Here is a 27,453-nt window from a genome sequence, read left to right as displayed (position 1 = left end):
CTAACAAATTTCTCTAATGATCTAACAAACTCTAGAACAATTACCTCAATCCCTCTATAAATAGAAGGTCAAGGATTCTTCATCCGTAAGTTCTGCTTTCTAAAACTAGGGGAGCCTCTACCGATAAGAAACTAAGCCAGAATCTTAGCACCTACCCAGTCCTCCTCTAGTTTTATTCAATCTCTCTTGCTCTTCCACTTTTTTTTATCTCTATTCTCAAGGCTCGAATTGATTTAAACATCCGAGGATCAAAAATCGAAGGATCCCTATTTGGTTTCTTGACTGATTTTACAGATTGGAGGAATTTTTATCAGATCGTAAGGATTGCTCTAGTCCAGTTTCATTCGATTCGATCCATCCTACTCCAGATTTTGAGCCTTGCAGTAATAATTGATATTTTCATTAATATATCTTATAATTGATATTTTTATTTTATAAAGGCTAAACATAGTATTTTTATTAACCTAAGATTTTGAGAGCCAGAGACAGCCCAACACATATGGAGGTCTAAAGCTAAATATTAAAATAATTTTTTTAAAAATTAAAATTTATGTAAATTTTTTACTAAAATTTTATTTTTCTAGCTTTTTGAGATATAAAATTTTTAACTAAATTTTTATAATCAAATTTTTCTAACATTCCTTTTTCAATTGATAATATAACCAATCTATTTAATCTTTCTTGAGACATTGTTAATTTTAAGTAAGATTTTATTAATTTTAGTTTTGAAAAATTTCTTTCTACTGAAGCAACACTTACTGAAATTGTTAACATTATTCTAAAAATAATATATGTATTTGAAAAAGAGTCGAGTCTTCTTATATGATTGAGTATGTCTATTGGATTATTATCTTCTACTTGTATAATTTCTTTTAAAACTTTTAGTTCTAAAAATAAATCTAAAAAATTAATATCATAGTAGTTATTATATTTTAAGAAATATTTAAGATTAAGATAATATTCTTTCAAACTATCATTATTTAATGACTTCAATTTTTTATCACTAAATAAAAAATCAAAAATATTTTGATAAATCTTAAACTATTCAAATCTAATTTGGAGTGAAAAAATTACTTGATCTACTATATATAAGAATAATCAATTCTAAATGATTCTTTAAGAGATTTTATTATTTTATTATCAATATTTTCATCAAATTATTTCTTTCCATGCATGATATGTTTATTATAAAATTTAGGTTTTATTTTTATTTTAGATATAATTTCTTTAGAAAAAATCATAGTGGATGTAAATCCATATTCTCTATATTTTTCAAAAAAAGAAAGAAGACCTTTTAGTTATTCTATAGCAATATCAATACGCATATCTTTTGATTATAAGTTTTTGTTAATTAAGTTAATAGTAAATAATATATCATATCAAATAGTCATGCTTAATAAAAATTTAAAATTTTTAAGCTCATATATTGCTAAGCAATTAGCTTCACTTTTAGTTTTAGGATCTTCACTAACTTTTGTTAGTTTCAATAAAATATCTCTTATTTGTAAGGCTTGGAATCTTATTACTTTAACACTTTCAATATGACTCTCTCAATATGTTTGTGACAATGATTTAAGAGTTAGACCGGATCTATTATCTTGTAAAATTTTTTATCATTTAATAGAAGATGAAAATAGTGAATATATACGTTGTGTCACTCCAAAAAATGATATAACTTTAGTACAAGAATTAACCATATCATAAATTACTAAATTTAGATTGTAAAAATCATATGATATATAAAAAGATCTACGATTTATATCTAAAAATCTTTTTTATACTCCTTGTTGTTTGCCCTTCATATTAGATCTATTATCATATTTTTGTCCTTTTAAATTATTAATATCAAGTTTAATATATTTTATTTCATTCACAATGACATCAAAAAGATCTTTTCTTGTTGTATCATCTATTTTTAAGTATTCAAAAAAATATTTGATAATTTTAATTAGACTTAATAAAATATCTACACTTCGTAATATAAAAATATTTATTCTTAATGACTTGCATCTAGAGTGTAATCAAGTATTATTGAAAATTATTTTACTTCTATAATTTTTTTAATAATTTTATTTTTAATTTTATTTGCTAACAAATTTATCAATTTATTTTATACATTATGTCCAAGATAATGAGTATGAATTTTATTATCTTTAACATATCGAATATGTTCCTGAATCGTCGGATCAAATTCTGCAATCATTTCAATTAGACTTAAAATTTTTTTATTATTTTCTTGATGGATCTTTTTATTTTTTTCATAAAAAAATTAATTATTTTTATAAAAATTTTTACTACAGCAAGAATTTTTAATAATATTTTTTTAATATTTTTTATCTCTATTTATTTATTTTTAAATATTTTTATCAATTATTTTATTTTTTAACAATCTCATTTCTAAATCAATCTATGAACTTATATTAATAATATACTCATTACTCAGCTTATGACTCTTAAGTTTAGTACTAAGATTTCTCCGATCTCTAGTGCTAATAATATTAGCTAGTTTATTTATACTAAAAATAAAATTAAATAATTTATAATAATAATAAAATATTCTATCCAAGTCTTTTGAATAAACTAGCCATCTTCTTTCATGCTTCTCTCCATTGTCAATTTTTGAATATAATATATAGTAAAAAAATATCTTGAGAATCTATCTTTAGAAAAATTTATATCCTTAACTCTAATTGGATCTTTTTTTACTAATAAATCTCTCAAATTTGTATCAATATTTATTCATTAACTTAGATTATAAATATTTTTAAGAATGCAATCATTTAAATTAACAGGTTAGTTCCCTTCATCATGAGTTTGAGGATCATTTTAAATCTCTTTATTGACTTCTTCTTATTCTAGTATGTCATTATCATCTAACTCTAAAATATTATTAACTTATTCATTTAAGAAATATTCATCAATATTTTCTGATTTATTATTTTTATTACTTATAAAAAATTTATCAAGAGCTCTTTTTTGAGATTGAATTAAACTTTCAATTTTTCTTTTTTTTTTGAAGCTTTAAATAATCAGATTCATATTTTTAAGTTGACATATTTAAATTTTTTTATGAATTATCAAAAAAATTTAGCTATCACAATTATCTTATATTTTTTAAATGGCAAATACCAGATCAACAATCAAAATTTTTAATTTAATGAATCAATTATTAAATAAAATAAAAATAATATAATAATATAATATAAATTTTAAATTAAATATAAAAATCTATAAAGGTTAGAACAATAATGCCTGATTATTGAATACTGATTGCAAATAAGATGAATAATCAACTAATTGTCTCGTACAGGAGTACAGAAAGTATGAATTAGAATCTTAAAAAGTACTACTAAAAATGAGTAAAGAGAATAAAGAAAGAAGAATTAAGAAATAAATATTATAAATTAAAAAAATTGATATTATAGGAAAAAAATATAACCGTTATGTTCAATAAAAGGTTGAAAGCATAAATCCATCGATTGATTGGGAATTGGGACCTAATTTGGGAAGTGAGAGAATATGTCGGCATTGTTAAAATGGAAGTATTAACTACAGCAGACGCATTTTTATTTCTTCCAGCGCATCGTCCGCTCACGTGTATCGCGACTTGGAAAAGGCTAAAAAATTGATGGTGGACCGTCGAAGCCGTTGCCTCTCCTTGCGGGGAGACTCAAAGCCCTTCCTTGCCACTAGAAGCCTGGAACCCCATCAGAGACACCCCTCAAGGCCTCCACTACCATCGGATGGATCCATATCCTCTCCATCGACGGCGGCACCGTCAGTGCCTTCGACGGCCTCCTCATCGATGTCGCCCTCATCTGTCTTGAGGCCTCCCTCTGTAATCTCTTTGGCAACCCCACCGTCCCTCAGATTGTCGACTTCTTCGACCTTGTGTACTGGATCTGATGCCAGCGGCATCCTCGCTGCCATGCTTTTCACCTGTGGCTCCAACGGGCACCTGCTTTTCTTCGCCGACGATGCCCTCCACCTCCTCACCAAGAACCACTCCCATCTTGTCATCTCCGATGAGAAGGGCCTTCTTCGTAAGATCTTCCGACGATCAGACAACGGCAGCTGTCAAACATTCCTCCGACGTATCTTCAGCAACACCATGTTATGAGATACCGTGAAGCCAGTGTTGATCCTATGCTACGATTTAGCTATTAGGGCATCGTTCATCTTCTCGCAGGTGGACGTGGTGGAGATGAATGGCTACTAGTAGGGGGCCCGAGGGTCTAAAGCAAGTGAGGGCCTAAAGCAATGACTTTGATGGCCTTATCCTTCAGCCAGCTCTGTTCAAAGCTCAATTTTGGTAGAAGCATAATATTTTGTCAGGTTTGAGAATTTTTGGTCTAAAGGATTTTTCTATAGCTATAAAATTTGCAATTTATGAGTCTCTGTTCTCTACTAGACATGGTAAGCTTGTCAAGCATTTTACAAATATCATTTATGCAAACAGCATTAGAAGTATGCAGGAATTTTAGATCTAAAAGATTTTTCTATAGCTATAAAATTTATAATTTATGAGGCTCTGTTCTCTATTAGATATGGTAAGTTTATCAATTCAGTCTGATGGCTAATTTTTCCGACCAATCATAACTAATATTTTTATAAGAAAAAGAAAAAAAGCCTCCATGCAACGTGCTGGCTAATATACTAGTTGACATAATAGGTAAAAGAGGAAAAAATCCCGGTGAGGGTCAAATAATTATTTCAAGATGTTAACTTTCGACTAATATCTATTTCAGGATAAAAACTCTTTGAGTTTTCAAAGAAGGACAAACTCTTTTAAAAAATTTCGAAGAAAGATAAGAGCTAACACCATTTGAATTTCTTAATAGAATGGATCACGTGATTTACATGTGACTTACAGATGACTTCCTTTATATTTGAAATGGCATAGCTTAAGAAAAAAAAATTGTTATAAACAAACTGTAGTGCTTAATCTAAAATACTTATTTAAACTATTACTAGCATTTAATTTAGTTGGAAATTCAAAAGAAATGTCTTTGGGAAATAACTAACAACCTTAACATCCCACCTTCCATCTATCCATTAAATTAACCAAAGAAGAAAAAGAGAACCAAGGTCAGTATTTGCAAAGTAGATCACCATCACTATCTGGTGAGGATCACCATCGCTACCTGATGAGGAGCGCCTGAGGGGTTGGAGACCCGAGATTGAAGATCGTGGATGGAGGGGGCAACCATAAGGTCCTTGGAGTTGGGGATGAGCACCTCAGTGGCTTGATGATGGCCTTGATGTGCTCTAAATTGACCATGATAGCCCATTCCCTCCCTAGAATCATTGATGGGTAGCAGAGCAAAGGATCCAAGATCCTCAGATCCCGCATCGGAAGCCCCGTTCGCCGCATGATCGAGTGCTTCCCCACCTCCTCCAGACACGACCGCCTGGAGTTTGAAAAACCAACCATAGCTGGCTTGTCGTGCCCTTCCATTTTCCAACCGTCGACCACGATGGCGGCTTGGCTGCCATCGGCCGATGGAGGGGGTTGTCCTCCATCGCCTTCTTTGGAACCTCATCTCCGACTCGAGGCATTGGATTTTAAGCATCTGTGAGGCGGGTTTGCTTCTTTTGCGGTGTTCATGGAGTCTCTGTGGTCTCTCTGAAATCGAATTTGAATCGGTGAAGTACGAAGAAATGTGATCTTTGGAGGCCGTTTGGTGCACGAGAGGAGGAAGTGTGTGAGGTATCTTCAAAAAAATTTCGAATGACATTACGGGTTCGGATTTTCTTTTGATCTTCTTCCGCGAAGGTGGATCGCGCCTCGCACAGATATTAATTTTTTTTTATTTTTTTTAAATTATGCTATATCATATATAAAAAAATTATGTATAAATTACGTGATTTATTTTATTAACAAATTCTATTAGTGATAGCTTTCATCTTTATCTGAATTTTTTTTAAAAAAAATTATTTATTAGTCGAAACTCAACGGAATGGTTGTTTGCCCCCTGGTGAGAGACTAAGAGTAGCCAAAGAAGACACTAGCGATCGGCATTAGTCGTGTTGGCTTTTGGACAGCGACTTCAGTGTTCGTGCGGAACCTGATGGTGAAGCACTAATCTGAAATCCGTCATGATATTTCTCTGCGACTAGTCCTCTCGGAGAATAACAATGGCGGGGAAGTACTTCGCTTCTGGAAACCCTCGATCCTCGCACTCCCCCTCCTCTCCCTCGTTCCTCGTCGCGGCCCTCTCCCTCCTCGCGCTTGCCTCCATCTTCTTCTTCTACGCCTTCTCCTCCTATCGTTGCCCCGCCTCCACCCCCTTCGACGCCTCCGTTGCCCGGGAAAAATCCAACCCTAACCCTAAGTCTAATGCGGCCGCGCCGGAGTACTCCTTTGTTGCCTCTCTTGAGAAGTTCCTCACCTCCCGGCGCCCCGTCGCCGCCGAATCTTCCTCCGCCGCGGCCGACGCGGGCGGAGCCGCGGTAAAAGCGCTCGATGACACGATCTGGGAGAAGGAGACGGAAAGGCTTTATGGGGATCCGGCGGATCCATGGTCGGTGCTGTCGGTGGTTAGGGTTTATGTGTACGAGATGCCGGCCAAGTTCACCTACGATCTTCTCTGGCTCTTCAGGAATACCTATAAGGAGACGGCGAATTTGACGTCCAATGGAAGCCCCGTTCATCGCCTCATTGAACAGGTTGTTTGCTCTGCGGCTATTTTTCTTTATCTTGAGCTCTAAATTCTGATAATTAGAAGCAAATTGGATGTGGAGGAGGTTCTGGTTAGAAAAATTTACGCTTGATTTAGTGAAAGATCAACAAAAAATAATAACCTGTTGTGGTATTGCTGCGGAAAATAGTTGGTGCAAAGAAATAAGAACTACAGATAACACTCTGGTTTATTACTCGTTACATTAACTCGAATATTTACTAAAAAGAAATTGCTCGACACATATGCAGAGGCACGGATATAAAGGGTTTGAAATTGATAGACTAATTTAATGGAATGTACACACTATTTGTGAACCAATAGGTATAGGTGAAAGAACAGCTGGATATCACTGCCTAGTGAAAATTTGCAGGAGCTCGTAATATGTAGGCCAAGACATTAGTAATGATGATCTTTGTATTTCTGAAATAATCATCTTTTACTTTGAATTTTGGTTTGAGAGTCATGTTATAAAGATTGTGATTTTGTATACTATGTTTGGGGGCCAGACTCTTCTAGTTTAACTTCCTAGTGCAGACCTGTAATCCTCCTTTCTTCGATTAATTATTGTATCCTTTATTGGATTTCTGAGATTCAGTGGATTGCCATCATACATGAATGACAAGGTTGTTGATTCTAAATTTTTATAATTGATTAATTTTCTCTGTATATTTCAACATCTAAGCATCATCCATTTACCACTAGCCATCCATACAATAAAATGCTGTCTTTGCATCTTATGACCTATCAGTCCTATGCTGTATTCCAAGAAACAGAATTCTCATCCATTGTGCATTTTTGTGCAGTTTATCTTGTCTAGTATAATATTTATGTATTTATAAGCCACAGTCCCTTTTTTCTTGCAAAGATATTTCAGGGATTTTTGACCCTTCATGTTTTTAAGCAGTTTATGTGTTATACATATATATTCTTTGTCCAGTCTACCGATTAATTATCTAAGATAGAAACTCCTTTTGTGGTATCAATTTAATGCAGCTCCAGTTGAAGGTTTACCGTTCTGGTAACAAGTAATTGGTCATTTTTGTGATGGTATGCTGAGATCTGTGATAGTAATTTGCTTTTCTATAGATTATGGTTTATCTTATGTTAAGCAAAATTTGGCTTCCTTTCCTGCATCTGCAGCATTCCATTGATTACTGGCTATGGGCAGACTTGATTACTCCAGAATCAGAGAGGCTCTTGAAGAATGTCATAAGGGTTCACCAGCAAGAGGAGGCAGACCTGTTCTACATCCCATTTTTCTCAACGATTAGCTTCTTCTTGCTGGATAAACAACAATGCAAGGCACTATACAGGGTGTGGGCGCATGTCCCAAGGTTTATTGTTGAGCTATAATTGGGTCTAACAATGTGCTTCTCTGGCACACCATTCCTATACTGCTAAAATTGCATTCTTTAAACTCTGTGCCGCAGATAACTGATTTATGTGCCTTTAGAAATTGCTCTTCTTATTGTTATATGAGCTCAATCGATTTATTTTTGTTCACTCATAAAAGTCAGGCCAATTTTCTTCTGCCTCTACACACTATAGCTTCATGGTCCTGATCAGCTAAAATTCTTAAATGTTAAGACTACCTATACCCATTCAATCATGCAACAATATGTTATTTCATCTACCTTCTGTTTTTGTTAATATCACAGTTAATGGGTAGTTGAATATGAAGTAGTTATCACATCGGCATTTTATTAATGAGGACAGCATATAGGTTTAGCTTGAATAGAGCTGGACACATTGTCTTAGATGAAAAATGGCAAATAAGATACTATTACATAATACGTTATTCCTTCCATGGTTGCTTGGTTTACTTTCTTTTGGTTAAGCTTAGTAGTGCAAGTTATATACTTGTTGCGCACATGGCTTGATCTCAATTGCCTCCCTGCTGTCCATACATGCAATAACTCTACAAATTTCTGTTTGCCTGTGTTGTTAGGCCCCTTGCCTATGATCTACTTCATCTCCTTATGTACCAATGAGAACCCTTCAGTGTGGTTCTTTCTATAATGAAAGTTAGGCTAATTAGATATGGTAATGGCATTATTCAATCTAGGAATCAGTACAAGACACCCAAAAAGTAATAATGATGGTCATAGTTCTGTTATGTTATATTCCTTTATTGACTAAGGTCAGTCTTAACTCTTAAGTTGAACTAGTATTTTGATGACTTTACTCTGGAGAGAGCATTGCAATAAAGTGTCTTTTATCTAGGTCTCTCTTATCCATGTTTTTAACAATTTCATTCATACTTTGAGAACCAAATATAGTTGTTGTTTTTGAGATCAGGAGGCTTTAAAGTGGGTTACAGATCAGCCAGCCTGGCAACGTTCTGAAGGAAGGGATCATATTCTTCCTGTTCATCACCCTTGGTCGTTTAAGACAGTTCGCAGATTCATGAAAAAAGCTATATGGCTTCTACCTGATATGGATTCTACTGGAAACTGGTTATAATATCTACGCTAATTATTCAATTCTATCTTGAATGCAGTTAAATAGGTGTGATGGGCCAATCTTGCCTCTGCATTGATTTGGAAAGTTTTTGTAGGTACAAGCCCGGGCAAGTCTGGCTGGAGAAAGATCTTATCCTTCCATATGTTCCCAATGTTGATTTTTGTGATGCAAAGTGTTTTGTAGAGAATCAATCAAAAAGAAGCACATTGCTCTTCTTTCGAGGAAGACTTAAAAGAAATGCTGTAATATTTTCTCTTTTCTCTGCCCATTAGATATAAAAAGTGATCCAATGACCGATGACTGATACATTCAATAACCTTTTGTAAGAGTCTCCAAGTCTAGGGCTCTTACATGTACTAACCATGCAGTGTGTTTCATTGTCAGGGGGGAAAAATCCGTTCTAGACTTGTGGAGGTGTTACATGATACTGAGGGTGTTGTTATCGAACAGGGAAGTTCGGGGGAAGCTGGGAAAGCAGCAGCTCAGAATGGGATGCGCAAGTAAATATGTCTTTGATGTTGAATTTTTCATTTTTTAGAACTTCTGGGCAATGTCTTAACTGTGTTGCATGAATGACAGGTCTCTTTTTTGCTTGAGCCCAGCTGGTGATACCCCATCTTCTGCTAGGCTATTTGATGCAATTGTGAGTGGGTGTATCCCTGTTATAGTTAGTGATGAATTGGAGCTTCCTTTTGAAGGAATACTTGATTATCGAAAGGTAATTATGCCTTACAAGCATTTTTTTTCTTTTCTTTTTCTTTTTTTAGCAAAATCTTTTTAACCTTCTTTCCTTAGTTCAGCTAATTCACTTATTGGGTTTGGGTTATTTGTTGCATCAGCTTTAATAGTCTATTCATTTTTGTTCAGTTCGAAGTCATAGTAGCTTTGCTTGGTTAGGCCAGCAATTGAATTGCTGGTTGTCTTGCAGAATATGTAGTTTACATGCACATCTGAAAGTAAGAATTGGAGCAATATGTTATTGTTCGGCACCTTCAGAATTTTTGCTGACATTCTCAGGAAATTTATGATCCAAGATTTGATTTTCATGCAAATTATTGAGATATGCTAGACCATTCCATTTTATCATATTATTCTCATTTCAATGGGAAAAAGAAAGCTTGTATGTCTTGCAAGTTCTGCAAACTAATTATTGGTCACCATTAATGTTTATATATTACCATATCATATTGCATGGTACAGTTTAGTTGACATTGAATATGAAAGAGAAATCCTTGATTGAAGTTGGGAGTAACAATGAGAAACTTGCCAAGTTAATGAATTAGAACCAGTGGCAGGAATGAATGTCAATGTAGGATATATGAAGCCGGAGAGCCTGAGCCTGTATTAATAAGATACTTGTTGCTGGCTTTGTCTGATATAAAATACCTAATTTTCTTTTGTCAGTTTGTGGATTACCTATCTAGTCAGTCTCCTTTCATTGAGTAAACAGTGGGTTTGCATATCCTGTAACTGTATTGTTGCATTGAATCTTGATGTAATTGTTGCATATGTCTTTTGTGTATCCTCAAATTTCAGGTGGGGCAATTCTTTGTCGGAGACAAAAAACTGGATACCTAAAAAGGTGACTTGAGATACTTATGGTCACTTTTTTCCTTGTATGCAGATAGCATTATTTGTTTCTTCAAGTGATGCTGTGCAACCTGGGTGGCTTGTAAATTTCCTAAAGAGTATCAATCCCAAAAGAATTAGAGAATTGCAAGTTAATCTTGCCAAGGTTTGCCAATCACTTAGAACTAGTTATTCTTCATTGCTCATTCTGCCTAGATGCAGGCAAAGCAAGTGGATTCAAAAAATCCAGGGAGGGAAACATTTATCCATCTTCATACTTGAGACTTATTTTCTTATTGTTGGCTTTTTTCAGTACTCAAGGCATTTCTTATATTCAAGTCCAGCTCAACCTCTTGGACCAGAGGATTTAACATGGAGAATGGTTTGTTATCATCCATTTTATCATGACAAAATGCCTTTTTTTTTTGAGGAGGGTGGGGGAGGATGATACATGATTGTATACAAAAAGTCATAAATCATAATTGTTAATTAACAACATTATAATAAGAAACAATTGAACAAGTTAAGCATGCCATAATACAGATTCTTGGAATTTGGGAGACAAAATTGTCAAGGAAGATTATATTGCCATATGTTGAATTTGCATTGATAGGTTTAAGGCACAGATGTTTGAAAAACCAGCTTGAATTACTTATTGTGCCTCGAGTTTAATTCTTTTCATCTCCCCTTTTTGATCATGACAGATAGCTGGTAAATTGGTGAACATCAAGTTGCATACACAGCGGTCACAGCGATTGGTGCAAGGATCTAGGAGCTTGTGCACTTGTGAATGCAGGCCTGGTAACATCACAAGAGTACCCTAAATGCACGATCTATCAGTATTCTATGTTTTGCATATTGGACTTTGTTGTTTTTACAGATGATGATGCAAGGAGTGAAGACAAACTAAAATGACTATTTCAGCATGTATTCATTTATGCTTGCGACATTAAAAAAATGCGTGTCACATTTGCTTTTGTAATTCCATTCTTTGAAGCATTCCTCCAAATCTTTGATGAGCGCAACAATGATACTAGAAGACCCAATGCTAGATGGCTTTATTCCACTTTAGTTTGTGTTTTAAAATTTGAGCAATGCAGACTTTGTCAAGGCTTATCACATGCGGATTGTCATCCATGGCAGATAGGATGCATGCAAAGGTGCAGCTGCTTAGCTGCCGCCGTCCTACTTCCAATGCTTTGCTCGTATCCGTAATGAAATCTTGTTTGGATTAGCTACTTTATCTATTTGAAAGATAAATGCGTTGCGCTTGGTCATTCTGTGCCCCATGATGGTTGCTGTAGCATTATTTGCTTAATTGTAGCATTATTTTCTTAATCATGCAAGAGCTTAAAGTCTAACTGAAGTTAGGAGACAGAATTACAAACAATTAAATGGGTGCTTCTGTTGGATCATGTCCCCAGGTTTCTGGCTACTTTGTTTATCCCTAACATGTAATTTTGCCAATCATGTAAGCTCCGTAGGAGAATGAAGAAAACCCCGCCATACAGAGAAAATTAAGAGACCAAACAAAAATTAACAGAAAAGATGAAGATAACCTTTGCCACTTTCAAGATGGCATTGTGATTGTCTTTTATTTGTTCTGTAACAGGAAAAATTGAGCCATTTTTGCTATTACAAAGTTGAATTGCAGTTTTTTGGTTTATCTTTGCATCAATATTTTTAGCTGAAGGCTGCTAGCTGGAGCATTCCGACAATGGCTGAAAGAAACCAATTATAATAAGACCAAGGGGAAGCTCTCATAGGCTTAATCAAGACTAGAGACTAGTGGCATCTGGAAGAGAAGGCTTAGAGAAGGCAATGCCCACAAAAGTTTGGAATACCCTTGATAACCTGAATTGGCTTGGACATCGGTGACCTGGATGAAAAAAAATCGTTTTTATCGTTTCACGTTGCTTATAATTGTTTTATTTTGATCTATAGATGGTCTATTAATGCCGAATTTCCCGTTTGTATGATTGCATGTGTCCAAACAGCAGATCCTAAATAAGTTTGGGTCCTACATAGACTAGACTTCATCAGATCCATTTGCAAAACTCAACCTTAAGTTAGGGAAGCCATCATTGAATCTGATCTCTCTCTCTCTCTCTGTGTCTTACTCACATGAACCGATGAAGACTACACCTAAAGCTCGAACATCCCCAACACAAACGCTCTTCTTCAGTTTTAATTATGTAGCAAAGATTAGATTAATTAAAATATAAACAAACAAAATATGAGGATGTAGATACTTGTCTTAATATCATCAATTGGTCTAAGAACTGAATCACAAATTTAGATCTTCGATTTTGCAAGGTATGAATTCAGCAGATTTATATATCAGGCTGATGTTAATCTAGGTCACATTGATTTGATCCAGCTCCAAATCTTCTCTCCCCTGAACATATCTGTATTTCTAAAGGTTCCATATTTAGTCTTCCAGATGGCTGCCTTTGTTCAATCCTTCAACTGCAAGTCCAAAGAAATATCAGTGACCACAACGTTGCAGGCATTTTAAGTCATAACCATTATGCTACAAGGCCCAACCACCATCTACTGAATGTCAATACATATAGTAGAATCACCTATCTGTAGTCATGATAAAATTCCACCCCTCCATGGCTGCTAAACAAGAAAGTGAGCAATGAAATATAATCTCCATTTGAAAAAATTCAAGGGGACGGCAGCAACATTGCAATTTGGTGTCTTTTTTTTTGTTTAATTGTAATCAGTAACCTTCATTTTTTGAGAGTACAACATAGTCATGCCATGTGAAACACTAGAAATCAGATGAAAGATGGGTTCAGAACATAAGGGCTCACATCACATGATTAGGGAAATGAAATAATACAGAATGTTGTTCTCTCCACGGACTGCATTGCAAACCTTTTCCTTGTGCTATGTAAATTATAATGCACATTGCAATCACAAGAATTGACTCAGAGTTGCTTGTCACTGGCCATGCGTCTTTTTTCCTCTTCCACTTGCTCGAGTAGTGCTTCTAGCTCGGCTTCTGTGAGACCCTCTAATCGTTTCTGGAAGAAACAAGAATCCAAGTCACTTATTGATAACAAAATTGGCAGACGTCATTAAAGAGTTTTCAGCTTCATAGCTCTGCTTTCCTTGCATGGTCATCATAATGAACACAGTAAACATTTGCAATAACAGAAAGGTTTCCATGATCAATATTGCACCACATCCTTTGTTTTGTGGAAGAGCATCAAATCCTTTTTAAAAGAAAGGGAGGAAGTATATTGCATTGCATCAAACAACAAATGCTTGCAACAAAATTTGCTATAATCAAATTTTATGGCCATTTTCTAATCAATATAGTTCTTTATTATCATGAAAAGAATTGACAAAAATAGGAAGGCATATTCTAAAAGAAGGCAAATAATTGAAATCTAGCTGAAATATATATTCTGGAGTATAGAGAATGGTGGATGATCTGAAGTCAATGAACACAGTGGCACCAGGGGACCATCTTTATACATTTTGACTATTGGCAGGTTTTATAGCCTAGTGGCAATCATATGTTTACAACTTCCAAATGGAGCTATAAGGCCTTTTTTTTTTTCCTTAATGTTGTAAAATGTTATTATTTGTGAAGGTCATGGAAGCAATATTATTTTGGCAATATCCATATTAATCAGGAAGAATTGATCAACAGATAAGTGCCTCATCTCTTTCACTCTCGAAGGTAATTCATTAGTATCACATGGTAGGTACTTCCAGTGAAGGTATTTATGCAGATTCTACCATTGAGAAAAAAGAACCACACTTTCACAAAATTCATCATAAATATGACTGTGTGGCCTTCTCTTGGTGAGTGTACCATAGGTACCATGATACATAATATAGGGAGCAGTAGTGCCAGAACCTTCGCAAATTATTTGACTTCAAAGTATTTCCAAGCATTTCATAGTATTGCTACCATTGTTTTATAACAGTTAAACTTTTAGATGAAAGAAAATCATAAATAGAGAAGAAGATGACTTCTATACAGTCAGTGGCGTAATATACTCATAATATGCAAACTCACGTCCATAAAAAGTGGTTTTCCAATGTAAATTCACTAACCTCCATGACTTTATTCTCGTAATCTCTTAATTGCTGTGCATACGTCATCTCTTTATTTGAGACTCTAAATAGGTAAGTGGAAATCCATCCAACTGTTAGCCCCAAGACCAACACTAACTGAACAACATTGCCTGCTTGCAAAGGATCAACTCCAACAAACTGCAAGAGGATTGGAAAAAGAAAAATGAGAGGTGCTTGTATTAGCAGTTTGTGTTATAGGCCATACCCCACAAAAGAAGAAGAAGAAGAAAACTGTTACTTCATGTATAAGAGGTGAAGTGAGGAAATAGGTAGAAAAAGCAGCCTTACCTCCAGCCCATATTTCAAACCAACACCTAGTACAGTTACTCCTATACCAATAAGTAGCACATCTTTTCTTGTGTATCCAAAAGGTGCCTGCATGATAATAAGCGTTGTTTTACTCTTTGATCATGAAATAATAGACAATGCATAAAAACTGTAAAAGTGCAAGAAAGCAGTTTCTCATCCTTTGTTGACTCCAAGATTCTGCAACAGAATTGTTGTTTGGATACATATGGATATTGCATGAATGGTGTAGATTGAAGTGCAGTATATCAGTTCGGACAGATTTAAATTTTCTATGTTGTGTCTAATGCATATATCATACAAGACTGGAAAGGGGATGGGAGCAAGGGGGAACGTGACAAGAAATGAACAGACGAATTTTACACTTCTCAGAGTTAAATTGGCAAAGTAAACAAGGTGATGCTGGGGGGGGGGGGGGGGGGGAGTGTGGTTCTAGAATAGTTTGGTAGTACAATTTAATAATCCTGGCCCCAGTTCATAGTGTTAGTCCTTGAAGATGTGGCCTGTCTGCTCCTCGACAGAAATTTTAGCTCTGCTGCAGGGCCTCAAGGTCCTAACAGTAGAAGTAGACTATCCAGTGCTATGACACAGAAGACTTCACATCACATCAGAAAGTGATCACTAGCCAAACATTGATCTCAAGGTCCTTCCAGTGGAAGTAGACTATCCACCGCACTGTGAACACAAGCACGAACCTTTTCTTTAGCTCTTAGTATTGGCATATAGTGTATTCCCTAATGCCCCTTTCCTTAGCAGATTCTCTTCTACGGCTATGATACGAGCCTTAAATACTACAACTTACCTTCAGCAACTTATCAAAATGCATAAACACACGTCTCATCCCTATCTTCGATGAAACCACAGAAACTTAGAATGGAGTTCCCTACATTTATCCCACTTACATGTTCTAATACTGTCATACATGAGATACAGTATCATGTCATTAAGAAGAAGAGAAGGGATTTATATAAGGTTGAAATAAATTGAAGGAAGCTACAAATGGAAGTAGCCAATATCCTTGGAAGAATATCTATGTGAGGAAATGGTGCTAATTGAAGACGTAATTTCTATAAGATCTATGATGCCATGGAACATCTTTGTCTCTCAGTTGACTACTGATGTGTGTGACACCCTCTCACAGCTTTTGCTTATCATGAGCTTTGTCTTTAGTCCAACATGCTGGTTCCAAAATATGAAGGATCTTTCAAATTGCACTAGCTATCCCAGAACATCCAATGGGGAAATTTTTCTGAAGCAACTAGTTAAATGCTTAGGTTGAATAATTCAAGCATTGACCAATTAGTTAGCATGTTCAGAAGTAGGTGTTTTTAATAAATTAGAGGAACCATTCCATGCATCTTGATCAGAAGTAACATTTTTTTTTAACAGAAATGGAAATAAATGAACTTCAGATGCATTGCCAAGAGCTTTTAGCTTTCAACAAGTAAGATACCTGTAGATCATAGTTCAGTATACCTTCTCTTGGTCTGAAGACTTTGAATCCTCTGGACCACCTTCCGAGGATGAGGAACCACTGCTTCTTGGCAATTTAAAAAATGTGCTTCTAGCATTTGATCCAGAGGAAAGACTTCTGGGGAAAACGGCAGTATTGATTTGGTTTGTACCAGGACAAGTAACTACTCCTGCAAAGGTACAGTTAGTGCTAGCATGGTACAGAAGAGTTCACTTTGATCTGCAATATTCACAAGTAAACTTAATCTACAAATTTCAATACCATCCTAAGGGATAATAACGACCCAAAACTACATGTTAAGCACTAGCATAACACCAGCTTTTTTTACCTGATGAAAGCATACAAGGAATTGAAGAACAATTAAGAGTAGACTAATCTCATCAAATGACATATCTTTTTCTGTCTTTTCTGCTTTTAATACACCTTATAAAGATTAAAATAACTGAAATAAATATAGAAAATAAAGACCTCAGAGTAAATATATGTGGACCATGATTAACTTGATACTGGGGAACATATTTAGATAAGAAACATCTAAGGAGAGCCGCTACCATATCATCAACAAATTTAGTGCCAAGGGAATCTTTTTGGAAAAGTTAACTGTTTCTGCAATAGTTAACACTCATCTGTGCTGCAAAAGCGACATATGGTTCATAATTATATGATAATACATGAAAATTCCCTTTTCACACTTCTGGTTCCTCTGCAATCATTTTTTCGACATCTTAGTTGTAGCTGAAGCTTGAATTTATCAAAATTTTTAATACATGTGGCATATACCAAATAAAGTTTAGCATAACAAAGAATAATATGAATGAGTAAGAATCACATATGCGGAATTTATTCTAGAAGAGTCAGTCTGCCTTATTAAAAATATCTTGAGAATTACTTAATACAATCCGCAAAAAATGCTTGTTGTAAGTTTTGTTCTACCTTAAATGAAAAGAACCATATCTCCTCAAGAACTCCCCTGAATTCTCTTAAAGAAATATAAAATCAGCCCCAAATTATGAGGTCCATTTCCACATGTAGATATTTCACCATACAAAATTTCTAACTCAAGCAGAAGTTCTAGAAATTGTTAAAATGGTCAAGCTCATACTTCTATTGCATTCATTTACAAATATATATAATACACCAAAATCCTATGATTGTGGGAAACAAATAAAGAAAAGACAAAATCCCATGATTGTGGGAAACAAATAAAGGAAAGACAAAATCTTATGATTGTGGAAAACAAATAAATGAATAAGAAATTCTATTGCTTTCCAAATCAAGGATGGTGGAGTTGATGAAGAAATTGATATGCCGGTGGAGTTGATGAAGGAATTGATATGCCTTCTAAATAAATAGAGGATTTGATATGCTCTTTGAATATATAGAGGATTTGATATGCTCTTCCAAATATATGGAGGATTTGATATGCTCTTCCAAATATATGGAGGATTTGACATGCTCTCCAAATATAATATTCTCTAATAGGATTTGATATGCTTTCTAAATATATAGAGGATTTGATATGCTTTCCAAATATATAGAGGATTTGATATGCTCTTTCAAATATATGGAGGATTTGATATGCTCTCTAAATATAACATTCTCTAACAATCCCCCTCAAGCTAGAGTGTGGAGGTCCGTAACACCTAGCTAGGATGATAAAGTATGAAATTGTTCCCTACCAAGAGCTTTAGTGAAGATATCAGCAAGCTGAAGATGAGAACGAACATGATAGGTTGTAAGTTGGCCACTTTAAATTTTCTCATGAATGAAGTGACAATCTAATTTAACATGTTTAGTTCGTTCATAAAAGATCGGATTCGCAGCAATGTGTAAAGCTGCCTGGTTGTCACAATAGAGATGCATAGGTTGGTGATGTATAATACCAAGATCGGAGAGAAGGTATTTCAACCAAGTGAGTTCACAAGAAGTTACAGCCATAGAGTGATACTCAGCTTCTGTATAAGATCTGAAAATAGTAGTTTGTTCCTTGGTCCTCCAAAAAATGGGATTAGAACCAAGAAAAGTGATGTAACCAGTTGTAGATCTCCTTTTACTTGAGAGAAGAGAAGTATGCCATATGACGGTGTGCGCCTTAAGTATCCCAAAATTCGATAGGTAGCATTAAGATGGGATTTGCGAGAAGTCTGTATAAACTGACTTAACACATTAACAGAATATGTGATGTCAGGATGAGTAATACTGAGATAAATCAGTCATCCAATTAATCATCTATAAATACTAGGATCAAGTAAAAGATCCCCTTCATCATGATGTAAACGAAGATATTGCCCCATAGGGAAAGAAAATGGCTTACAGCAAGATAACCAGTATCCTGAAGAATATTAGTAACATATTTCCTTTGACTAAGGAAAATATCTTGATCAGAATGGGCAACCTCAATACCAAGAAAATATGTGAGCAAGCTCAGATTCTTATTGTCGAGTAGAAATAGGCTTTCAAGCGACAAATAGAGTTCCCGGTGATGTTAACATCATTAACACAAACAAGGATGGCTGTGAAATGGGAGCCACTACAAGAAATAAAGAGGGAATAATCAGCAACGGATTGTTTAAAACCAGCTTCCTTGAGAGCAATAGAAAATTTAACAAACCATTGACGAGATGCTTGTTTGAGACTATATAATGATATGCTCTCCAAATATAACATTCTCTAACAGAAACAACCACTAATTGCACCATGATATGATGATTTAACACTAAAAAAAAAGTGTTAAATGGGAAAGCCTAATTTTCAGAATTATAGCGGCAACAATTATTAAATAGGGAAAAGCATTAAAAATAAATTTAAAAAAAAATCACTAAACTTGGAAGAATTACCCAAAATCCCATGGGAAAGAGAAGGCGGCGGAGAGCAACTGCTGCTTCTGCTCGAAGGGAAGTTATGAGCGGGAGAATCCAACAGAATCGAAGCTGGATTCGAGACAGAGCTGCCTAATTTTAGAGCCATTTGGAATTAACTCGGAATGGAAGAAGCGTTCCAAGTTGGGCATATATCTGAGAACTTCCCCCCCAAAGATGTGAATAATAATCGATTTATTTCTCGTCTTATCCCATACGAACGTGTGGTATATCCACATGGGCTCACGAATAGCACCACCGCTTCCACGTTCCCCGATGACATCTGGACCTACGTGGCATGGAGGACTCGGGGTAAGGTGGCATTAAGTGGGGCAGGTGGACTTTGGCCATTCAACGAGCGCCACATCAGCATGGAGCACAATGGCAATGTTGTGGGGACACAGGCGTCGCAACCCTCCCTCCGAGGGTAAAGATAAGCCACTTCCTACTGCATTGGGTGAGTAGGCCACACCAGCACCGCTTCTAACACTGGTGCTCAGATTGCCAGAAAAAATTCTTCATACGTCGTTTTCCTCCAAGTTGCCGGAAGAATTTCTCTACGCATTATTTTCTTCTAATATTTATTTATGATTCGAATTTGAGTCACTTGCATGAAAACGAAGACCCATTCTAATTAGACTACTGGTGCGACCGTCTCGATTTGAGGTTTTAAGAAACAAAAATACTAAACATCCCCAATTGCAAGCTAAATTATTTTTTGGTTCTTGAAACACAAACAAAGATCTTAATGGCCAAAAAATCATTCAAAGATATACTTAAATTTCTGTTCAGTTATTTTCTAATCCTAATATACATGTTTCATATAAAATCAGCTGATCATGAGGACTTACGGGAGGCATCGATATAGAAAGTCTAAATTTTAAAGCCCTCATCATGTTGAGGAGTTTCCGGAATTATGGACAAAAGAGTTTGGTAAGTGAAGATAAACTAGATGCTAAGGATATGCAAACAGCCCGAATCAAGTGATGAACGCATGAGGACAACGGATCGGTTTGGATAAGTCATTTGGTCCGGTTCGATTTTTTTTGTACATTTGAACCTTGTTAAGCTTAAGCCTGTTCCGTTAGTCCCGTTAGTCAAAGCATATGACCTGTTTTAGGCTCATTTCCATTGTCGCTAGAAGCTCTTCTTTTCCCTCTGCATTCATCTTGCGTGAGACTTGAGCTAGGAGTCTTCTTTATCCAGCAGCCCATTGGAAGTTCATTTCAGTAAGATAGAGAAATTTATGCAAAGGTATTACGAACAAGAATTAATTTTTGAAGCTTGAACAGGATAGCAGCACCCTTGATAGAGGAAAAGAAGAGCCATTCCAGTCAAGAATCTCAAAAATATCTTCAGAAGACCTTGGCTTGCCCTGAAAAATTCTCTATTGTTTTCCACTAGATGACCATGTCCAACCCAATCTCAGATTTTTTGCTCAAGTTCGTTTTCCAAATGACCTAGAAAGGTAAGAAAGCAGGGCTAACAATGGTCTGTAACTTAAGCAGGGAAAGTCCCAAATGTGTCTCGTAAAGCTGCAGTCCACGAAGAAATGCCAGCCTGTTTCAAGAACATCGTTAAGAGAAGACAAACTAGCCTATAATTCCAATCTGTTTTCTGTGAGTACGCGGACATCACCAAGAAATTTATAGAATATTTACCTTAAGAAAGGAGAAGAATTTTACTACTTAGCTAGGCAAGCTCTTCTTTTATGAGGTTCTATCGTTTGCTAATGCTGCACTAGTTTTACTACTATTTTGAGAGAGCATCCTAAAATCGGCCGGTAAGCCCGAACCTGGCCCGGCCTGGCCTTGATGGAGCCCAGCCTAGCCCATCCCCTAAGGGCCCAAGGTAGGGCCTGACACATTGCTTGTAAAAATAGGTCTGGACTCAGCCTGACCCATATTTTAAAAGAGCCAGTCCGGATCTTGATTAAGGCCGGTCTGGCCCAACCTTAAAGCCCTGATAGATTCAGATTCGAAATAATCCGGGCCAGTGTGCCCATGGCCAGTCCGGATTGTACCAACAATCAAAAAATCAATGGTGCTCTAAAGGATATTTTGTTTTTTTACTTTTTATCTATTTATAACCAATGAATTAAATATGGACCACTCAAATTTTTATGTTCATGATTGATATCGTAAATATTTCAAAGATTAAGATTATTTTATATTATAATTAAATTATTTTTTTTTCAAAAAAAACTTCTCTTTCTCCATCGGCTATTGGAGCGGGGTGAACACAGGGAGCGACAGGAGTCGGGGTTTGGGGCGGGGGGTGGTGGCGGCATAGAGAAGCTACAGGCCACGGAGGGACGGCGGCGCGGAGAAGCCACGGGCCGCGGAGGGGTGGGGGTTAGGGGGTGTGGCGCGGAGAAGAGGGGAAAGCCAGAGGGTGGGGAGGGGGAGAGTGGTTGTGGTGGCGTGGAAAGGCTGCGGGGGAGGGGGCGTGTAAGGTTGGAGGTGGACACAGAGCAATCACGACCAGAAGGGATGGGGTGGAGGGGAGGTTGCAGGGGGGTGCACAGAGCGGAGGCGGGCGCAGAGAAGCCATGGCCGTCGGGGGTGGGGGTAGGGGGGTTGGGGGGCGCAGCAGATCGGTGCCCAACACCGAGAGGGGGGTGCGAAACCGAGAGCAGAGGAGAACAGGCCACCCGGGGGGTTGGTGGCTGGAGGAGGCGCGAGCCAAGGAGGGCACGCACAGAGGAGCGGAGGAGGCTTGAAGGGTCGAGTGGTGGCATGGAGAAGGCATGGGTGGTCGGAAAGGGGAGCGTGGAGGAGTCGCGGGTGGCGCCATGGGTCAGGGAGGTGGGGGATTTGGGCGTGGTGAAGTGACAGGCAAAGAAAGAAGAAAGAAGGAAAAAATAATTAAATAATAAAATATTATTTTTTTAAAAAATAAATATATATAAAAATTAATGTGAAATATTACCAATGTCCTTCATAATAAAATATTATAATGGCAGCAAAAATCATATTACAGCTAGTTTTAGGGGTATTTTGGTTGTGTTTGACATGCAGCAGTAGTTGTGGTTTGAGCTGTGAGCTATAGTTGTAGCTGTAGCTGTATTAATCTAAGTGTTTGATAAAAATTAGCCATATCAGTAAGCTGTCATGTACAAAATGACACAAAAAGATGTAATCTCATTTTATTTATTTTTAACATTACTTCAAATATTCAGTTTAATTAAATATAATAGATATAATAAAAATTAACTTTACTAAATTATAAAATAAATAAATTATAAAATAAATAAATAATATAAATAATATAAATAAAAATCATGTGATATTTTTAAAATTTGAATTAAGAATTAACAGAGTCATATTGTTGTTCATAGTATTATTTTTGTAGATAAATTTTAATAATTTTAATTCGTAATAAAATAAAAATTTTCTATTACTATGGGGTAAAGATTGTTTATAAAAAGTACATAAGTAATTTTAGAAGATAGGAGAGAGATGGAGGAGAGAAGAATAGAGGAGAGAGGAGGAAGCTTAAACATTAAATACGTGAATAATTTTAGAAAAAAATAAAAGATAAATTTAGAACTAAAAAGTATATAGCTAGCTGTAGCTTTTGAACCCTTAGATGAGGAAAATATCAATAAAAATTAGCTTATGGAGTATAAGTCATCAAATACTAATATTGCTATATTATAGCTTAAATAAGCTAAAGTTATCCCAAAAGCTGCATGCCAAACACAACCTTTGATCCATATAGTTAAAAAAATAATTTATATATTTATTTTTTATTAAAAGACATAATTATCCCATCCAACGGTTAATTTGTGAGAATTTTGTAGTCTATACAATTAATTTCAACATCTATAAATACCACAAATCATAACCATTTTCATCACCACAAATTTTATTCAACTCTTATCTCTACTCTACTACATTCATATTTTTTGCATCCTCTAATTCTCCAATTCCCTTAGCTTCTTAGTTGTAATAATTTTCAATTTCATTTCAATTGTATATTCACATACTCCAATTACAAAACTCTTTCACTTTCTATTATAAAAAAATGACAAACGAGTTGATCATATCGATTTGACACAAGAAGGATTCAATGATCTCCAATTTATCTCATAAGTCGATGAAAGCTCCCAACCAACTACCGATGCTTCAAGTTCTAATCCCAAAAAAGGGTGAAAAAACAAACTAATATTATTTGGTATTTTAATTTCATGTTTAAAGACTACAGTCTAATATCTACTTAATTTTTTTTTTTAGCAACAAATGTCTACTTAACTACTAAGGAGTGATATAAACTTAATTAAATAAAATATCCAAATAAATAAGAAATAATAATTTCAAAATATAAATAAAAATTAAAAGGCAAAAAAATTTAAAACATTAATATGTAAGCATTACTAATATATAAATTATAATGTCTAATTGCCTAAACATAATAAATAAAAATGTCCTATCCAAAAAAAAAATATCTAATTCTAAATAAAAATATATAAAAGTTTAAACTATAAGTAAATTGCATAACATGATCTGATAGAAAAGAAAAAAAATAAAAAAAGATTAAAAATATCTTAAAAAATTTATTTTTTTTAAAAAATAAAAATTAGAGTCGATCCAGATTCAATCTGAATCATGAATATAAGGGCCTAGGGCTGAATTTGGTTAGGGGTTTTGAAATATGGGCTGGGCTAGGACCGATCTGGATTGTCAAAGATAACAAAAGTGGGAGATGAAAATAAGCCATTTATTACTTTGATGGTCTGGCCTTGTATCTTCTTTTATAGATCCAAGACTATACAATGGAAGAATATAAGAATACAAATATAGCTATTCTATACAAATATAGCTATCCTATATTTGGCAGAATTGTAAACTCTATACAAATATAGCCATCCCAAATAGAGTGGATATCTACGACTATTCTATACAAATATAGCCATCCCAAATATAGTGGATATCAATCCTACACATATGAGATATGATATTAATCCTATACATATATAGGGATATGTACAGTAATATTTCTAACACCCCCCTCAAACTCAAGATGGTAAGGAGTGATTAGCCAAATTGAGTTTAGAGCAAAAATTATGAAGATGAGGCACAAATAATGACTTGGTGAAAATATCTGCAAGTTGTATTGTTGAAGTGATGGACTGTAGAAGTATAGTGCCAAGTTTAATATGTTGTCTGGTGAAGCGACAATCAATCTCAATATGCTTGGTGCGTGCATGAAAAATATGATTATGGGCTAATGCAACAGCACTTTTGTTGTCACAGAATAGTGGTGTCGCAGTAGAAAACTGAACTCCCATGTCAGAAAGAAGCCAACGAAGCCAAACAATTTCAGACACTGTATCTGCTAAAGCTCGATATTCAGTCTCTGTGCTGGATCGTGAGACAACTTATTTTTTGCTGCGTCAAAAAATCAGAGAATCACCAAAAAATATACAATATCCTGTAGTTGATTTGCGATCATTCACATCACCTGCAAAATCTACATCACTATAAGCACTTAAACACAAGGAAGAATTTGATGGCAATAATACTCCAGTATGCAGATTTTCTTGTAAATAGCGGAGAATGTGAAGAACAACAGCAAAATGGACAGTGTGAGGATTGGACATGAATTGACTAACCACATGTACTGCATATGTGATATTAGGTCTAGTGATGGTAAGATACACTGAACCACCCACAAGCTGCCGATATAGGGTTGGATTATCTAAGGGTTTACCATCAGTGGATGTAAGCTTGACATTTGGTTCAAGAGGAGTAATCACTATTTTATTGTCAGTCATTCTTGATTTTGTAATTAAATCAATTGCATACTTTATTTGAGACAAGATCAACCCCGAGACATGATTAGAAACTTCAAGTCTTAGAAAGTAGCGAAATGGACCAAGATCTTTCATTTCAAATGTCTGATGTAAGGAGTTTTTGAGTTGCATGATTCCTGCACTATCATCATTTGTGATGATCATATCATCAACATAAAGTAGAAGTAGAATAAGACCCTTATGTGTTTTGCGAATGAAAAGAGCAGAGTCATGAGCACTTTGAACAAAACCAAAGGAAGAGATGGTGGTACTAAATTTTACAAACCATGCCCGTGGAGCTTGCTTTAGCCCATAAAGAGCTTTTCGAATATGACAAATATGACCAGATTCATATGGAATACCCTACGGTGGTTGCATATACACTTCCTCCTCCAGATCACCATTAAGGAAGGCATTCTTTACATCCATTTGATATAATTGTTAGTGTCGTACAGAAGCAACTGCCAGAAGTGTATGGACAGAAGTTAATCATACCACTGGTGCAAAGATTTTCTCATAGTCTATTCCATACTCCTGAGTGTAACTTTTGGCAACAAAACATGCCTTATAGCATTCCACCGATCCATCAGAACGAGTTTTGATCTTGAAAATCCACTTGCACCCTATTGTTGTTTTATTAGGAGGTAAAAGAACCAGATCCCAAGTGTGGTTTTTCTCCAAGGCCTGTAACTCATCAGTGATAGCTTGTTGCCAAACATGATTAGTGGAAGCCTCTTTATAGGATGAAGGTTCATGAATAGATAGCAAAGCAGAGAAAAATGTTGTATCATACCTTTGTAGATGAACATCTAGTGTTCGAGTTCTGGTGGGGTAACGATTTTCAGTAGATGGGGCAAGTGTAGGTATAGGAGCAGCATCTGAAGTAGAATCGAGAGAATCAGTCGTGTTAGATGGAACAAACTGCACTGATGAGATTGGAGCATCATTCTCAATTGGAAAGAGAGTGGGATCAATGTCCAGCATAGTAAAAGTTGAAAAATTCAAAGATGTGAGTTGGTTGGAGATTTTAGTAAAAAGAATGATCTCCCAAAAATCCACATTTCAAGAAATACGAAGACGCCGAGTGGTAGGATCATAACATCTATAATCTTTTTGCTCAATGCCATAACCAAGAAACACACACATAGCTGAACGAGCCAAAAGTTTGTTGTGTTCATTAGGTGGTAGAAGAACAAAATAAGTACATCCAAATGGTCGAAGATGAGAGTAGCTAGGTTGTTTGTCAAAGAGTTTTTCATAAGGTGTCTTCATATCAATAGCCGAATTTGGTAGTCTATTAATAAGATAAACAAAAGTGAGAACGGCTTCTCCCCAAAAGATTTTAGGAAGACCTAATGAAATAAGCATGGTTCTGGCAGTCTCAATAATGTGCCTATGTTTTCTCTCAAATACACCATTTTGTTGTAGTATATGAGAACATGACAGTTGTAAAATAATACCTTCAGAATAAAAAAAATATTTAAATTCTATGGAAAGGTATTCTCTTCCGGAATCAGTTCGAAAAATTTTTATACGAGACAAAAATTGAGTAGAGATCATCTTGGCAAAAGACTTATAAGTAGAAAATACTTCATCACGAGACTTGAGAAGATAAAGCGAAGTGAAGCGAGAGAAATCATCGATAAAAATAACATAATAACGAGAACCACCCATTGTTGGATCTCGAGAAGGACCCCACATATCAGGGTGAATAATGTCAAAAGGTGAGCAGGAAGTAGTAACACGATTATTGTAGGAAAGAGCGGTTTGTTTGCCAAGCTTACAATCGATACAAAAAACAGAATGAGTTGAAACATTACCCAAAATACCACTTGAAATAAGTTTATTTAAATAGGAGTCAGATGATGACCAAGACGCAAATGCCATAACTGAGAATTATTTGTGCTAATGGTGGAAAGAGATAGTTGAGGTTGAGGATGTAGCCAATTGATCTCAAAGAGCTTGTTCACCTTATGGCCAGTCCCAACTATTTGCTTCGTTTGTTGCTCCCGTACCTGACAACCATTGGCAAAAAAATAACACTCAAGGCCAGAGTCAACAAGTTGACCAATAGAGAGAAGATTGTAGGATAACTTTGGAATGTGATAAATATCAGATAAGTTCAAGTGGTTTCTAAGGCTAATATTATCAATATTTTTGATAGGTAATGAGGTTCCACAAGTAGTAAAAATAGAGGGTAAG

General features: G+C 35.5%; 2 protein-coding genes across 5 annotated transcripts; one reads left to right on the top strand and one right to left on the bottom strand.

The window, feature by feature from the left end:
- The first annotated feature begins 6,030 nt into the window (after nucleotides 1–6,030).
- LOC105032076 (probable arabinosyltransferase ARAD1) lies at nucleotides 6,031–11,786 on the top strand. 3 transcript variants are annotated; one of them, XM_010906420.4, is made up of 10 exons: nucleotides 6,033–6,669; nucleotides 7,824–7,997; nucleotides 8,982–9,139; nucleotides 9,241–9,388; nucleotides 9,531–9,646; nucleotides 9,726–9,864; nucleotides 10,771–10,881; nucleotides 11,029–11,097; nucleotides 11,420–11,516; nucleotides 11,596–11,786. In XM_010906420.4, the coding sequence occupies exons 1-10, from the start codon at nucleotides 6,139–6,141 to the stop codon at nucleotides 11,628–11,630; spliced, it is 1,578 nt and encodes a 525-aa protein (XP_010904722.1). In that variant the 5' UTR covers nucleotides 6,033–6,138; the 3' UTR covers nucleotides 11,631–11,786. The 3 variants fall into 3 exon arrangements, with proteins under 3 accessions (XP_010904725.1, XP_010904722.1, XP_010904724.1); XM_010906423.4 differs by lacking the exon at nucleotides 7,824–7,997 and having other exon boundaries at nucleotides 6,031–6,669; XM_010906422.4 differs by lacking the exon at nucleotides 8,982–9,139 and having other exon boundaries at nucleotides 7,824–8,017.
- A 1,621-nt stretch (nucleotides 11,787–13,407) lies between these two features.
- On the bottom strand, nucleotides 13,408–19,638 carry LOC105032075 (uncharacterized). 2 transcript variants are annotated; one of them, XM_019846163.3, is made up of 5 exons: nucleotides 19,434–19,638; nucleotides 16,599–16,759; nucleotides 15,105–15,191; nucleotides 14,796–14,954; nucleotides 13,408–13,750 (listed from the first exon to the last, which is right to left on the bottom strand). In XM_019846163.3, exons 1-5 carry the CDS (start codon nucleotides 19,561–19,563, stop codon nucleotides 13,655–13,657), a joined length of 633 nt encoding a protein of 210 aa, XP_019701722.1. In that variant the 5' UTR covers nucleotides 19,564–19,638; the 3' UTR covers nucleotides 13,408–13,654. The 2 variants fall into 2 exon arrangements, with proteins under 2 accessions (XP_019701722.1, XP_010904721.1); XM_010906419.4 differs by having other exon boundaries at nucleotides 16,599–16,765; nucleotides 19,434–19,637.
- Nucleotides 19,639–27,453: the final 7,815 nt, after the last annotated feature.

Source organism: Elaeis guineensis, chromosome 10, assembly GCF_000442705.2.
Source record: "Elaeis guineensis isolate ETL-2024a chromosome 10, EG11, whole genome shotgun sequence".
In the NCBI taxonomy this organism is placed as follows: Eukaryota; Viridiplantae; Streptophyta; class Magnoliopsida; order Arecales; family Arecaceae; genus Elaeis; species Elaeis guineensis.
This window is presented reverse-complemented; position numbering and strand designations above follow the sequence as displayed.

Coding starts and splice junctions, on each gene's coding strand:
- LOC105032075 (XM_010906419.4), bottom strand. CDS start 19,563: ATGGCTCTAAAATTAGGCAGCTCTGTCTCGAATCCAGCTTCGATTCTG. Junction 14,955..15,104: donor GTTTGAAATATGGGCTGGAG/GTAAGGCTGCTT, acceptor ATCCTCTTGCAG/TTTGTTGGAGTTGATCCTTT. Junction 13,751..14,795: donor ACGAGAATAAAGTCATGGAG/GTTAGTGAATTT, acceptor TGTTTCTTCCAG/AAACGATTAGAGGGTCTCAC.
- LOC105032076 (XM_010906420.4), top strand. CDS start 6,139: ATGGCGGGGAAGTACTTCGCTTCTGGAAACCCTCGATCCTCGCACTCC. Junction 9,140..9,240: donor ATGGATTCTACTGGAAACTG/GTTATAATATCT, acceptor AAGTTTTTGTAG/GTACAAGCCCGGGCAAGTCT. Junction 10,882..11,028: donor TGCAAGTTAATCTTGCCAAG/GTTTGCCAATCA, acceptor GGCTTTTTTCAG/TACTCAAGGCATTTCTTATA.